The 16,722-nt window shown below is 40.6% G+C and overlaps 1 protein-coding gene across 3 annotated transcripts in view; it reads left to right on the top strand.

Annotated features, from left to right (window-relative positions):
• Positions 1-16,722, top strand: part of ZFPM2 (zinc finger protein, FOG family member 2) — a 444,680-nt gene that overhangs the window by 54,024 nt on the left and 373,934 nt on the right. The window contains exon 1 of one of the 3 annotated variants that reach the window (XM_054020227.1): positions 15,743-15,828. The exons of the other annotated variants lie outside the window; for them this stretch is intronic. Coding sequence (XP_053876202.1) covers positions 15,783-15,828 — 46 coding nt within the window. The 5' untranslated portion in view covers positions 15,743-15,782. Of the gene's footprint in view, positions 1-15,742; positions 15,829-16,722 lie in introns of those variants that run through there. 3 annotated transcript variants of the gene reach the window in all.

Below are 16,722 nucleotides of genomic sequence, written 5' to 3'. Positions count from 1 at the left end.
AGGGGGGGCCCCCCACCGGTCTGATGGGAGCCGCTAAGGGAAAAGTTTCCGACGCTCGTGCATGCGGTGCACACACACCTAATGTAGAATGGACGTGAACAACACATCTTGAAGAACAACAGTTACGAGAAGGTAGGTAACAGTTTTTTTTTTCATTAGGATGAAAAGTGTTTTATACAGCCTGTGAGCAGCAAACAAAAAACAAATGCTGTGTCTAGAGAATGAAAATCAAGGTTAAAAATTTGTATGTGAAATCTTTTTTGATGGGAGGGGGAATGAGTTCTGCTAAATAGCACTTTTGGGGGTGAAGACTGGAAAAAATGAAATGTTGGACTGGATTCTCCCTGAAGCATTCCAATAATATGATTTACTTCTGTTGTTCTCCCACAGTTATACCCCCTATCAATCTTGCAATTGAGATTAATAACTGTTCTGCCTTCTGTGTCCTTTATGCTTGTAAACTGCTGTAGACAAAAAAATCAGGTCCTTTACAGTCTCCCGTTGAGGACCCAAAAACTGAGCATCCAGAATAGCTACCTATTTAAAAAAACTAGGCTAAAAGTTTGAATATATCTTTTGTCTACCCTCTATTTTTGCACCTCAGAATCAACGCTGCAGTCCATTTGAGGGCATAAATAATAGTATTTAGATATCAGCTTACTTGATTATAGTCCTAACTCATTTGTGGTCACAATATATGTGGAGCAGCTTTTGCCATCTGTTCCACCAGTGTCTATCCAGTGTAACTATTGAAGTCAGTGGAGTTACTCTGTATTTACACTGGTGTTACTGATGACACACTCTGGTCTAAATGCTATTACTTGCACTTGCAATAAATTATAAAATTATACTCATGATTAATTGCACATGCAGAAATAGAAGCAAATTTGACAATCAGTCCTGAAAAGCCTTTGGTTTGCTTCTAGCATTACATGACCATGTAACTATTTAATTAGTAGGCACTTTTACAGTTTGAATTAATCATATGTTATTTTGAGATTTTATTTTATCTTTCTAAGTTTCAGTTTAAAACTTTGATTTTTTTTTTCTTTTAGGAAACCTTAGGACGGAAGTCTAAAAGGTTTAAAACCAGAGCAGCTAAACCTTCTGCTCTTTGCTTAATTGTAACTTGGTTGATTATATAGTATTCTGTGACAGGCAGAAAATTTCCATAAGTTGACGGTGCAGGCCTTACCTATCAAACATGAATGACCTAGAGGGCTAATGCCTGAATGCTAATTCTGACAGCTTTTAAAGTCAGAGGTTTACTGTTGATTAGGACTTTTCAGTTTTAGGGACTAATGAACACTGTTGGCCTGATTGTGAAACTGAGCTGAGTCAGGGGTGACAAACCTCCGATGTCTGAAGCTGGGACTGTGGTCCTTCTTGACTATTGAGCAAGACTTGCATATGCATACTTGGCTATGTCTATTCTGTAATAAAATTATGCCATGATGATGTGTATGGTTCAAGGGTTTGCCATTTTGAATGCTGATGCACTTTTGTTATCTTGGCCCTCTGTCATATAACTATCAACTCTGTATGTCACCTTTGGCCTTCCATGAGCTAGGGACATTACATTTCTTCTCAAGAGAGCCCAAATACATTTAATTTCCACAACAGCTTTGAAATCTGTGTCCACTCTTGATAACGATGATCCAATTCCTTATTTACATTCATTAATTGTAATTTACTTCTGCTTACAACGTCTGAGTGGGTCAAAAGGAGTGTAAGTGTACATGAGAAATCAGGCCAGAAACTTTGCCAGACGGTGCCTTGAATTGTGTAGGCAAAATACAACATTTGGAAAATCTTTATTTTCCATAGAAATTGAGAAAAGAAGATCTGAAGGGTGAAGAGAAAATAAGTGAACCACAATATTCAACTCTTTCTCCCTCAGAGAGTATGTTCTTCAATACATAAAATATACCTTTGATGGGCTGATAAACGCCTCAGGCTTATTTCAGCTTCTCAAACCAATCTATGTATACTAAAGAGTTGGATTTCCAAATTATTGATACTCTTTTTGCTGAAGAAATAATAATAAAAAAATTATAGTTTCTGCTTGAATAGACCCAAATGAACACAATTTAGGACAGTATGTTGATCTCTGGATCCACTGAACAATCAGCCAAAAACTTGAGAGCATGTCATTGGTGAATATCTCTCCTGATGGCAAACTTCATTCCTTGATATCTTCTGCATGAAGAAGATTGTTCTTTGAAGTGCCTATGAAAAATACCTCATGCACTGCTTTTTCATATATATGGCATCACATACCCAGTTCTTCTGTATTATATTGTCTCATGGAATCAGTAGGAGCCTTTTTATGCTTACTCTGGTGAAAGCACATAAGCGCTGTGAGGATCTACGGCCTGATCCAGTGCCCCCTGAAGTCAGTGGAAAGATTCCTGTTGACATTGGTGGACATTGGATCTTATCCCTAATAATTTTAAACATGTTTATGGGATAAGTCTAGGGTGTATATTTTCCCCATGCCAGAAATTACCTTTCAGACACATTTATGATATGCCTGTCATTCCTCAGAGCTGGATGTATGAGCATGCAGCTGAGCAATGTTAAGGCTCTTGGCTTAATTCATTGTAGCTTTAAGTGAACTCCATTGCTATTTTTTTTATAGCCCATAGCCAGAGGTGTAAAGTAAATAATACTTTTTTGCACTTTTATAGCACCTGTCATCCAATAATATCAAAGTGCTTTACAAACACTAATTAATCAAGACTCACAACAGACATGTGATGTTTGTAAGCAGGAGCATTTCATGTACAGTGTGTTGGGTAATAACATTAGAGCACTGCATGTTTTAAAATTGAACTAGCTCTTTATTATTAAGAGAACTATTTACAGAGGTGTTGCAGCTAGCATTACAGCCATGGGCACACCCACTGTCTATCTGGTGCCTCCTTCACATTTTCCTTCTGCAAACTGTGCTCTTCCCTCCAACTCCCATGCAGATTGCCACATCTTTCCTTTTGATAAGTTTTGTTGTTGTGTCTTTCGTGCAAGTGTTTGCTCATGCCAGAGGTTACTAATATATAGCTCACCTATGGGATCTGGCCTTTACTGCTAGCCCATTGCAGCCCGTTAGGCCTTATATATCTCTTAAAGTATGCTGATCTTCAAACCAGCCTCCCACTTTTTGTTGTGTTCTTGCTATTGGTGGGGGACTTGCTTCCTTCATTCTGTTGCATGGTGTCCTCCTGCTGGTTCTCCTAACTCTCCTGTGTCAAGCCAGCTAAAGGTTGAGGCTCTATCTAAATTCCCATCGTCCTGGCCTTGGCCCTGTCAATCCAGATGTGCTCTCTACTGCTACTCTGCAGTTGTCTTTTTGATTTCATCTCCACCACTGTCCTGAGTCTGTGTCTTACTGCACCTTGGACTGTTGCCTTTTGCCATTGCTTTTTGTGGCTCTTTGATAGGTGAACCCAGACCTGCTCACCTGTGAATAATGGCCTCAGGTCCTTGGATCTTTTGAGTAGCAGTCTGTCTGCCTAGCTTGGTGGTCTCCTAACTGCTTCTGTGTCCCGTCCATCATTCCTCCGTTGGAGTGTGGTAGACTACCCCTCCTGGGAAGCAGAGTATTGGCTTCTCTGACCCATCAGTCTCTGAAATGGGCTACTGTTTAGTCCCTGGGAGGGACCTGTCTTGTCTTTGCCATCAATCTCTAGGCTGTCTTTATTACTCACTCTGCTTTCCCATTGCTTTGTGGGTACCCAGAGGAAGATATCTTGTGTCCAAAATCCCATCTGGTGCTGAAGCATTTTAATTCTGCTGCAGTGTTCTGTGGCTCCTTGTCTGAACATAGCATGTCAGTTATACCATACCTTTTAAAATGCACCTTCAGTTTCCTGATCACAGTTCTTGCCTAGTGTTCTCTAGATATACCACCTCCCAGAAATGTAATCAGGTAGTTCTCGTCATTAAAAGTGAACAGGTATTTTCCAACCTCTTCTCAGGGCGATGTTGGGATTTCATGTGGCTGTACAGTTTCCCTCTGTTGTCGATCACTATACTTTTTGCACATCTCACTCTGTTCCATGAATGCTCTCAATTGAGCATTCATGCCTGGACAGCAGGTATACACTCTTCCTCATCTCAGGCATGTCTCTGTCCACAGATGAGAAGCGTATATCTGTCTCTTGACGTCAGGTCTTAAATTTGCTGGGATTACTGCTCAACCCCTGTAAACAATATCCCGTCCTGCACACACAGCTCTTCCCTCATCTGGCAGAAGCGGGTAGTTTCCTGTGGCACTCGTTCCTTGTAATCTGGCCAACCTTGAAGTATGAATAACTCTATTGCCTGTAGTAACCTCATCTTGGTTACTGCTTCACAGGATTGCTTGGAGCCTCCCATCAGAGAAGCAAAGATATGCATGCTGATAGGTATCTCCTGTTCCTCAGAGTCATATGCATTGTACTCTGGAAGGTATTGCCAGCTCAGTGATTCTTCCACCAGTAATGGGCAGTAGTGAATTTACTTCTCTTCCTTACTTCTTCTTGCATTGTTCAGGTAAGGCCTACATACCTCATCCTCAACTCACAGTACTTAAATCTCCATAACATATATTGTAGTTCCTTGGGTGCACTCAGCAGCGGCTTCTTCAGAATGCTTCCTAATAGCTTTAGATTTGACTACATGTCTGCCTTGTGCCCAGGGTGGATTTGATTTAAATCAAATTGATTTAAATCATGATTTAAATCACTAGTCAGGAAGACTCGATTTAATCATGGATTTCTACATAAAAGTGCATTCTTGTTGGTTGTTATAACCTTAATACATATTCTTCACAACTCAGAGATAGATGTATGTTTATAGAAGGTACATACTATACATTTTTAAAGTGATTTATTTTGAAAACTTTTCAGATTAATTTTACAGCTATATCAGAAAATGAATGATTGTCTGGTTATTTCATTCACGTAAGGTAATTGAAGCAGATATTTATGAAGTCATTGGGAGGTGAACTATCTCCAATTCAACAGGTTAATCATTAATATTTGGAGGATTTTCTTGCCAGGCTGTATTCAGAGGAGAACACCACCAGACATTTAAATTGTTTTATTTAACTAAAACAACGTTATGTATTCTGGATTTTTTTCTTCAACAGCAAACATATAATATTTTAACAAAACAAGCATATGAATTTTTGAATTTAGTTAAACATTCAAGTTTTTTAAAATCAGGTTTGTTTTTTAACTAAAATAGCTAAATGAAATATTTAAAAAACAAACAAACAAAAATTAAATCGACTGTCAGCCAGGTCAACATGAGAAACTTAAAATATTGGCTTCTGCAGGTAACTCAGTTGTCTTCACCTTCATTTTCCTGCTGGTTCATAATCTGGAAAAGAAAAACAAGATTTCTTGCTTTTTCAGGTCCCAAACGATTTCTCAATTTGGAATGAATTAGTCCAAAGGAAGTAAATATTCTTTCTACACCGGCAGAAGAAGCTACTGCTGTTAAAAGTCAGATTATCACTTCAACAGTCTCTGAATCCAAGTGCTTAAGTGACTTCCACCAGTTCACTAGTGTGACTTTCTTTAAAACATCATCAGCAAACAGATATTTCTTGAATGGTTCTTATTCCCAAACTGGGTCTCTTTTACAGCCTGCTGCCATTATAGGTTTTCCCTTCTAGTGAGAGAATGGTATGGTAGATCTCAAATCAATGAAGGCTACACTCAGAAAGACCTAAAGACTTCTGGAATATGCCGCTTAAAGAATTTCACGTTTGTTTCTAGTGCCTGTGCCTCCCTTCTCACATTTTCTCCAAACTTCTTCTCCTTGTCCAGATCTATTCCCCCCCCAACAGTCTTCTGTTCATTAAATATTTTGAAACGTGGCACTTTTAGAGAGAGGTAAGGGATTGACTCTGTGTACACAACTTTGCAGAGGGACAATAGGATTGAAGTCTGTTATTTCTCACCTATATATTTTATTTATGTATTTATTTAAAACCATTTTTGCTGTTAACAAGCATGCTATGTCTGGAGACACAAATACACAGTTTGAGAACTGCAAAACTAATAATCTCTGATGGTATCTTCTAGACTGAGCACTGAGTCTCATTGGGTAGATAGAAAGATTAACCTAAATAATCTATACAGAAGCCCCGGGAACTCCATAAAATTAGGTCCCTAATCCATGAACTATTGGAACTCAATTACAAAACTTTTCTTAAACATTACATGACTATATTGTCTAATACTATAAGAATTAGAATTTATAATCCCTATTCTATGTTGAGATATCTTTGAGCTATAATGTATCTTAATTAAAACTATCTTTAGATAGGTTTTTTCCTCAAAAAGAATTTTATCAAAAAATTTCGATGTAAATAAAAAAAATCCGATTTAAATAAATTTAAAAAAAAAAGAATCATTGATTTTTATCCACCCTGCTTGTGCCCAAAGGTGAGCTGATGGAGTTGTTCCATTCCAAAGAGCACAGTCAATGGGTTCTTTCCTATCTGAGCATATCCCCTTCCTATGTCTATTAGGGCTCTTCTAGCAAATGCTATGAGCTGCTGGCTTCACATGAGTGTTCTGAGGTGTCACACGGTAGATGTAGCTACCCCGCAGTGTTGGAGTACTTTAGAACTGGTGTCTTGCTTATGATTTCCATACTCCTTGTAGCATCCTATGCTCCTCCCTCCAAGTTCAATATAGGTTGCTACAAGGAGTATTCTCATTTTACGTTTAAGTAAATTGTGGCATAGAGAGATTAATTCAGGAAATCATTGGCTGATCTAGACTGAAACTAGGAGTCCTGACTCCCAAACCCATACTATAGGACACACTAAAAGTAACCAAGAGTAAATAATTTTACAAGAGTTACCACTGAAGTCATTGAATACTTGTCCCCTGCCATGTGACTGGTTATAACCTTTGATAATCCTAATTCATTTTATGTGGCTGGGGACAGAAAATAAAGATCAGTCTACTAATCTGTTATCATCAACTTTGTGTGTCATACCTTTATTACAGACTGAATCAACTGTATATTGTAAGATCTAGAATTAAATAGAAATTCTAACTGAATAAAAAAGTTAAATATTGTCATGTGATGAAGTATGTATAAATGGTTGAACCATCAAAACTGCAAAGTAACATGTAATCATAACAACTAGGAAGAAAAGTGATTTGAAAAGTGAAATCCTAGTCGCACTGGTTAACACTCTAATAGCATGTTAAATTGCTAAAAGAGAGATCTGTACTTTGAAATGGAGCTTTGAAGGATACAGGCTTGGCTCAAAGCACAGATTCAAATTTAGATGAATTTCTGCTTTGTGTATCTTGAGTTTCAGTCTTGAATTGCAAACTGCAAAACTTTGGGTGAAGATGTGCCAAACTGAATATTAGTGATTTAGGTAATGACCAACACATGTCCATGGGCAGTGTGATTTGTTAAATATATTTTTCCTACCCCTTTCCCCAAAATCAATTATTTAAAACACAGCCCAAAATTTTGCTAGCGACTGAGTAGGCTTTCGTGGTCATTAAACTGACATTTCTAGCTGGTATTTCATGTTGTGACCAATCGAATTGGATAAGGTCACTTGTAGCACAATAAAGTATGACCAACAAAAGAAGAGATTTTTCTGGTCGCTGGACATGTGCAATAAAAATATGGGAATATTTTCATTTATGTTTAGACTTGAGAACCGTTATTGACTACAAACATTTATAGTGTGTGTATGCATATTTTTGTATGTATATATAATAGTGTGTGTGTGTGTGTGCGTAAGCTATGCTGAAGCAACAATTTGTGCATTTAGTCAGAAGAGTGTTTAGAAAATATCACAAAATATAATCTCTTGTGGGAGTGAGTTCCAGGTTCTCTCTCCTGTGCTCATGTGCCTTTTATCTATCAGTTGATAATTTCATTGCTCTTGTGGATCATAGAATTCATGGCAAATCAGGGTCTTTTAGGTAATAAAATCCAGTTCCATGGAGGGCTTTGAATATTAGAACAGAGCCCTACAACTGGACTTTGTATTATTGGGCGGCAGCACAGAGGATGGAGCTTTTTGTGGGAATGTGTTCAAGATAACTTGTGTTTCTAAGCAGGCAGTCTGCTACATTTTGTGCAAGCTGGAGCTTAATAGTGTGCATGGCTTTGTGCCTATATATAATGAATTATTGGAATGAAGCCTGGAGGCCATGGATGCATGATCACCATAATCAAGTCTATGTTTAATAGGATGGGTCTTAATCTTCTGGCCATCTGTAGATAGTGGGGAATGTTTTTTGCAACTGTAGCTGAAATGTTTGGTCAACAATATCAGATGCTACAGAGAGCTTCAACAGAATGAGTTTGGATGTATTATACTTGTACATGAAGAAATGGAGATAATCCAACAGAGCAATGAATACTGGCTAGTTCTGATTGGAAGTCTGACTAAATGAAATCTAGGATTTCTGGAGGCTAACGAATGACACTATAGACTGCTTTTTTTTTATCTACTCTATTTGGTGAGAAAAGGGAATTTAGACATGGTGTGGTAGTTAGCAGAGTCCTCAACTTCAAGCAATGGTTTCTTAAGAAGACTGGGAGAGGACATAACAGTTTTCATAAACTGTCAGAAAACAGTTTATATAAAAAGTTGTTAATAGGGGAAGGGAGAAAAATTGTTCTCCTTAACCTCTGAGGCTAGGACAAGAAGCAATGGGCTTAAATTGCAGCAAGTGCGGTTTAGGTTTGACATTAGGAAAAACTTCCTGTAAGGGTGATTAAGTACTTGAATAAATTGCGTAGGGAGTTTATAGAATCTCCATCACTGGAGATTTTTAAGAGCAGGTTAGAAAACACCTGTCAGAGATGGTCTAGATAATACTTATTCCTGACTTGAGTGCAAGGGACTGGACTTGATGATCTCTCAAGGTACCTTCCAGTTCTATGATTCAGCAGTTGTTGGACTATTGCATATTTTTGGGTGGGCAGTAAATTCCTCTCCTCGAAGATGTTTACATTCTTTGTTAGAAGATTTCTGAGGTGCTCCCAACTTGCTTTTACCATCAAGGAATGGCCCTGTCTACTGTCATTTTCTCTCTGACTACTGATTGTGGGAATGGGCCTGATTCTTGGAAGAAATACATTATGTTTCTGGTCCTGTTCGCTGCTTTCTGTCTCTGGTTGGCAGTGAAGCAATCCTGGGGATGGGCAATGTTCTCTGTGAAATAAGAGATTATTTCCTTGCAACAGGGGACCCTATGTTCCAGTGTGCAGTAAAGTCAGCCTGGTTTTCAAAGTGACTTATAGTCTGGAAAAGTTCTGTGAGCTTTGACATTGCTATCTTGGACAGAGCAGAGGTAGTCTCATTGTGTGACTTCTTGGCCGGAAACTAATATTCCTAAGTTATGTTTTAGTAAACTCTCAGTAGCTTTAGGTGTCCAAACCGAGGCCACCTAAAAAGGCCTCACATTCACAAGGTAAGTGCCCAGCACTTTCTGAGAATAAGGCCCCTTTAAGGTGTCTCAAGCTGAATGCCCCAAATCACTATTCACTTATGAAAACCCAGTATTGCCAACTTCTAGCGATTTTGGAGTGTTTTTACCTGTCTCATGAAAACATGATGAAAGGCACCAACTCGTTAATTTAATCATATTCAAAATGGCCACTATCTCTTATGACTGTCCATGTGGCTGAAGCCAGCAAGATGGCTGCCATTTCCCTACTGTGGAAATGAGGCTGACCTTAATAAATTTGACTGCCATGTCTTACTGTTTTCTGTGAGACTGCCCACAAGTAAAATGGCTGTTACTGTATGGTTCAGGGAGCTAGGCAGGACATAGGGACTGTGAGGAGCAGCAGAAACACTGTGATAAGTGGATGGGGAAACTGAGGGGGATCAGGGCACTGGGGGGATAAGGAGGCAGATGGAATGGGGTGCAGAGAAATGGGGGGGAAAGAAGGGAGGGGAGGGGAATTGAGGGGGGTCTGGAGCAGGAGGAGGCAGAGGAGGAGTGGGGCTGAGGGAGTGCTGCCCAATTTCTGGCAGAGAAACTGGTGGGGAGAGCAGGGAAGTGTTGCTTCTTGCAAAAAGCTAAACCGATTCCATATTGTTTTTATTGTGACAGTGATTGGTGATCCCTATATTCGAGGATGATCTCTACCACGGATTTACATATGGGTCCTGAGATGACTCAGGAGTCTGATCCTGGAACCGCAAATCTGCCCGCAGTAGGTACAGACATTTTGTGGCAGGCCAGCAGCCTGCTGGGAGAAATTTCTTTCTTTTTCCTTCTTCCTCTCTATCTTTTCAGCTTCGAGGGGAAGGTGCTTCTCCTTGAAGTGGGCCACTGCCTGATGGAGGATATGGTGCCGTTGGGGTCTTTTGGTGGCTTGCTCTTCCCAGTTTGTGATGGCCACATCAGTTTTCTTAAGATACACTTTCAGTGTGTCTTTGTAGAGTTTCCTCTGAACACCACGGGATCTCTGACCATGGGTGAGCTGAGAGTAGAGGACTTGTTTTGGGAGTTGAGAGTCTGGCATCCGCACACAGCGCCAGCCCAGCGAAGTTGGTGCATGAGGATCATTGCTTCAATGCTGGTGACATTGACTTCAGCGAGGATGCTGGCTTTAGTGCTGCAATCTTGCCACTTGACATGAAGGATCTTCTGGAGGAATTGGTGATACCTCTCCAAACTCTTGAGGTGCTGTCGATAGGTCACCCAGGTTTTACATCCATAGAGGAGTGTAGGAACAACAATTGTCTTATAGACCTGGATCTTTGGGTCCTACCCTAGGTCACGGTCTGTGAAAACGCGTTGGAGTAATTTCCCAAAGGAAGCACTTGCGCATTGGATCCTGTGCCGAATCTCACTGTTGAGTTTTGCATTTTTGAGAAAGTTGGCTACAGAGGTAGCAAAAGTGCTCAACTGTCTCCAAAGTCTGACCCTCGATCGTGATTTGTGGTGTGTCATGTGCAAGGTCTGAAGCAGATTGATAGAGCACTTTAGTCTTCTCAATATTGAGTGAGAGTCCTAGGCTTTGATAAGCTTGTGCAAGAAAATTCATTATGGACTGAAAGTCATTCTCAGTCTGCTTGAGGATGACACAATTATAGCATACTGAAGATCAGTAATGGACGCCCTGAAGACTTTAGACTTCGAGCGGAGACATTGAAGATTAAAGAGCCGCCCATCCATTCTATATTGAATGTCAACTCCACTGGGGAGGTGATCTTTAATGAGGACCAAAATGACTGCTAAATAGATGGATAACAGTGTTGGGGCAATAACGCATCCTTGCTTGACCCCAGTTTTGATGACGAAAGGTTCTGTCTCAAGGCCATTACAGAGAACCGTGGCAGTCATCTGGTCATAGAGAAGCCTTAGGACCTTAATACATTTTGGAGGGCAGCCAAATCTGGTCAGCACCTTCCACAGGGCTTTGCAATTGACAGAGTCAAAGGCCTTTGTGAAATCAATGAAAGCCATGTACAGGTCCTGATTTTGCTCCCAAGACTTTTCCTGGATTTGGTGGGCAACAAAGATCATGTCAGTTGTCCCGCAGGATGGTCTAAAACCACACTGAGATTCCAGCAGTATTTCCTCAGCAAGGGGAAGTAATCATTTTAAGAGGATACGGGCAAGAATTTTCCCTGCTGTAGATAGCAAGGCAATGCCTTGATAGTTTCCACATTCCGACTTATCTCCTTTCTTAAAGATTGTAGCAATTTTAGCATTTCTCAAGTCTTCTGGAATCTTCTCACTATACCAGATATGAAGAAAAAGTTTGTGGAGCTTCCCTACCAGTTCTTCACCTCCAAACTTGTAGACTTCAGCTGGTATGCCATCTGGCCCTACTGCCTTGTTGTTTTTAGTTTGCATAATGGCTCATGTTACTTCTTCGAGGGTGGGGTCAACAAGAGATTCTCTTTCATGTTGATGAGGTATAGATTCGATAATGGCATCAGAGACAGTTGACTCATGGCTCAGGAGTAACTCAAAATGCTCCTTCCATCTGGCTTTGATGGCTTTGCTGTCCTTAAAATACATTGACCCGTCTTGGGCTCAGAGTGCTGTGGGTCTACGGGAGCATGATCCATAAATGGTCCTTATTGCCTGAAAGAAACTCCTCATGTCATGTTTATCAGCATAAAGCTCAATCTCCTTGGCCTTTTCTCATCACCACTTACTTTTGATGTCACAATTTTCCTTTGGGCTTCAACCGTGAGTTGCTTGAATGACTCTCCTGCTGGTGTGATATGTTGTTTTGCCACTTGCAATGATCTTTTCTTTTCTGGTCAAGCAGGCCCTGAATCTCAGCATCGTTCTCATCAAACTAATCTTGGTGATGGCAGGTGACATAGACAATGGACTCAGCACATGCCGAGAGAATTGCAGTCTTTAATCCCTTCCAGAAATTTTCATTATCATCATCAGCTGTAGGCATAGTGGCAAACTTGTCTTGGAGACACTGCTGAAGTTTCTCTCGAGTCACTATAATCTTCAAGGGACTTGATATTGAATTTCTTTCGTACTGATTTTGCCTGCTTGTGGTGCCTTGAGGCAATCTGGAAATTCATGATTGATCTAACAAGGCGATGGTCTGTCCAACCCTAATGGATAACAAAGATAATGTACATCCGGAAAGAAGAACTGCTATCATTGCCAGGGAACTTGCAAGATATAACATCGACATCGGTGCCCTGAGTGAAACAAGGTGCCCAGATAAAGGTCAACTGAGAGAACAAGGTGGAGGCTACACTTTTTTCTGGAAAGGAAAATCTGCAGAAGACAGGCGCATTCATCGTGTCGGTTTTGCAATTAGGAATAAGTTTGTCAGTCATCTTACAGAATTTCCTGTAGGAATCAATGAATGTCTTATGACTCTTCATCTTGAGCTCAGCAACAACCAGTCAGCTGCTGTCATTAGTGTGTATGAGGATATTGAGGATATCAAGGATATCAAGGAACAATTCTATACAGATCTAGACAGAGTCTTGACCAACATTCCCAAGGAGGACAAGATCATTCTCCTCTGAGATTTTAACACTAGAGTTGGGTGGGAGTAAGATCTCTGGAATAGAAAAGGCTAACTCCAGCGGCATCCTCCGCCTGAGCAAATGCATAGAACATGGCCTGATAATCACAAAACCACCCTATTTAGACAAAGTGATAAGTAAAAGACCTCCTGGAGACACCCTCGCTCTAGGCATTGGCACCTTCTTGATTATGTTATTGTTAGCGCTCGAGATCGGAAGGATGCCTGCATCATGAGGGCCATGCATGGAACCAATGACTATTGTGACAGTATTGCTTATATAATTGATATAAGTTTAAAGTTCTTTAATATGTACACCTATAACTCATCAACCCTAAAAAGTCATGTAAGTTCTATGTGCAAGTGTAAATCATAATGCTTTAATTAAGTCAATAGTTATCAAACTATTTACCATCTAGCCCTCCTTTTATCAAAGAAAATAAACTAAGGAGGGAAAAAAGTTAAGACAGGACCCCCTCTCTTGTAAGAGAGGGAAAGTGGAGTCTCCATCTGAGCAGCAAGGGAGAGGCATTTTTGTGTGCATTGGAAGTTGACTTTTCCATCTGAAATAATCACACATGCGCACATTGGCAGAGGATTAGAGGGGAATTAGAAAACACCAAACATAATTTGATGTTTTTTAAATCTCATGATTTTGGGGGCTAGTCTGATTTTTTGGTAGTCTGACTCATGATTTTTGATCTCTTAAGTTTGGCAGTATTAAAAACTTTGACCTGAATTCATGCAGTGGGCACATCACCAGTCATCGAAAGACAGGCACTTTCAGGGATGGATTGCGGGAGCCAGTCAGAGAACAGCAGGACTGGGAAATTTTGGCAAAACTGCTATTGAGCAAATTTAGGAAAACTCCTATTATATGAAAAGTGCCATGCAATTATTTGAAATTTCATCTAAAACACTGTGGTAAACTACATGGAACTCAGTTTAGCTGTGTGAACAGGATGAAGGCTGAGTCAGTCCTGTAAGGATTTTAACCTGTGGTTCCAGAGAGTCTAGGTATTTCAAATCTGTTGCTTAGAACACTAAGCCATTAAGCTTCCTGTCTGAAGCTTGCAATTCTATGACTGAGGGAATCATGAGGCTTTCACCACCCAACTCCCTTTAGCATTAACTTGGCACCTCTTTCATGTCTTACTGAACGTGCCCTTTTTCACCCTGGAGGCACTAAATTGAATTAAAGGGGTCAGCGCTATGTGTTGTACTCTGTATATTTTATTTCATAGAATCAGAGGGTTGAAAGGGACCTCAGGAAGTCATCTAGTCCAACCCCCTGCTCAAAGCAGGACCTAATCCCCAACTAAATCATCCCAGCCAGAGCTTTGTCAAGCCTGACTATAAAAACCTCTAATGAAGGAGATTCCACCACCTCCCGAGGTAATTCATTCCAGTGCTTCAGCACCCTCCTAGTGAAAACGTTTTTCCTAATATCCAACCTAAATTTCCCCCACAGCAACTTGAGACCATTACTCCTTGTTCTATCATCTGGTATCACTGAGAACAGTCTAGATCCATCCTCTTTGGAACCCCCTTTCAGGTAGTTGAAAGCAGCTATCAAATCCCCCCTCATTCTTCTCTTCTGCAGACTAAACAATCCCAGTTCCCTCAGCCTCTCCTCATAAGTCATGTGCTCCAGACCCCTAATCATTTTTGTTGACCTCCGCTGGACTCTTTCCAATTTTTCCACATCCTTCTTGTAGTGTGGGGCCCAAAACTGAATACAGTACTCTAGATGAGGCCTCACCAATGTCGAATAGAGGGGAATGATCACGTCCCTTGATCCGCTGGCAATGCACTTACTTACACAGCCCAAAATGCTGTTAGCCTTCTTGGCAACAAGGGCACACTGTTGCCTCATATCCAGCTTCTCGTCCACTGTAACCCCTAGGTCCTTTTCTGTATTTCCAAAGCTTTAAAAATGGTTCACAATTTGTCAGGGAGGATTTAAGAGTCTCAGAAATGTGTGATTCTTCTATATCAATTCTTATGATCAATTTTGGTCCTCTGTATAATGTGTGTGTGTCTGTGTGTGTATGTGCGTAGAATTTAATTACATTTTATTGTGTGAAGGGGAAAACACTAACAGTTACAATGAAAAGTCAGTACACTATAAAGCCATGTAATATTATGACATGATGAACATTTTATACTTGTTCACTGCTTTATTATAAAAAAATTCAGCTAAAGAGCCAGTGCAAAGAAGAAAGAAACAAGGGAAATGAGTGAGAGATCATCTTGTGACAGAGAGAAGAAACACCACACATCACCAGAAAATTGTCGTCATGCAGTAGTAATAACAGCCTATCACGGTCTCAAGCAGTTTCAGTATACCTGTCAGTGGAGCTCACCATTCCATAGATAATGTCACTAGAATAATAAAAACAAAGAGCAAATGTCATCAAATATATAGACAGCTTCCTTTTTTAAGTGCTACCCTGTTACTTAATCCATTGTTCTTCTTCAAGTGACTGGCTATATAGAGTCCACTCTTGGTACACATCTTCCCCATGTGATTGAGACTGGATTTTTTTTGGACGGAAGTGTCCATTGATGCCACTCCTGTGTTGAATTAGCACTCAATATCCTTGCTGTCGGTGTGTTTCAAGGTGTTTGATCCTCCAACGAATCGCTCTGGATGTCTTGATATCTTGCAGGTACAGCAGGCAGGGTTCAGGAAAGGACGAGCTTCTGTGATCAAGTCCTGGCCTGGCCTTGACCACCTTTATTGAAAACAGTTTTCAACAAATCTGATGATGGGAGTCGTCTTCTTGGATTTGACCACCACGTACGACACAGGTTGGCACAGAGGCCCTTTGTTTAAACTCTCTCGAGTTGCCCCGTATTGGGCGGTTGAAGTAGTAGAGCTTTGTCTCCAAAACAGGCGGTTTAGAGTACTCATGGGTAACTGCTGTAACTCTTGGAAGTGTCAGATCAATGGCCTTCTTCAAGATTCAGTTCTTTCATGAATATTGTTCAGTGTGTACTCAACACCCTGCCAACTACACTCTCGCACAAGTTTATCTATGCCAATGACATCTGCTGCAGATATCAAGCTCAGTCCTTCTCAGAAATTAACAAGGTCTTGAATGATGATATGAAACTCATGGCAGACTATAACAGTCAATGGCACCTGCAGCTGAGTTTTTCCAAGATGGTTTCTAGTGTATTTGATCTGCATAGTGCAAGCCATGAGTTAAAAGTTTTTTCCTCAATGGCCAACGCTTGCATTATGATCCAAACCTGATTTACCTGGGTGTGACATTGGATAGGTCATTAATGTACTGCAACTACTTGAGGAAAATGGCAGCCAAAGTCAGCACTGGGAACAACCTGCTCAGAAAATTGGCCAGTTCAACCTGGGGTGCAAGCACCTGGATGCTTAGAACATCAGCCCTTGCCCTCAGCTATTCAACAGCAGAGTACTGTGCTCCTGTCTGGTGTCACTCATCTCACACAAAGCTGGTTGATGTAGAGCTTAACAAAGCTATGCATATTTTTATTGTGACTTTATGGGCAACTTCATTGCCATGGCTACTGATACATAGTAACATAGCACCACCCCATATTTGCTGTGAGACGGCCTCTGTCATGCTGCCGGCCAAGATCCATGAGAATAGCGATCTGCCTTTGTACGCAGACCTTTTCAACCACCTGCCAGGTCTCCTGTCTTCTAGATGCCCTTTATGGTCA

This window comes from Malaclemys terrapin, chromosome 2 (genome assembly GCF_027887155.1).
Source record: "Malaclemys terrapin pileata isolate rMalTer1 chromosome 2, rMalTer1.hap1, whole genome shotgun sequence".
Lineage (NCBI taxonomy): Eukaryota > Metazoa > Chordata > Testudines > Emydidae > Malaclemys > Malaclemys terrapin.
Note: the sequence above shows the minus strand (reverse complement) of the source record. Positions and strands in the feature narration are given on the sequence as shown.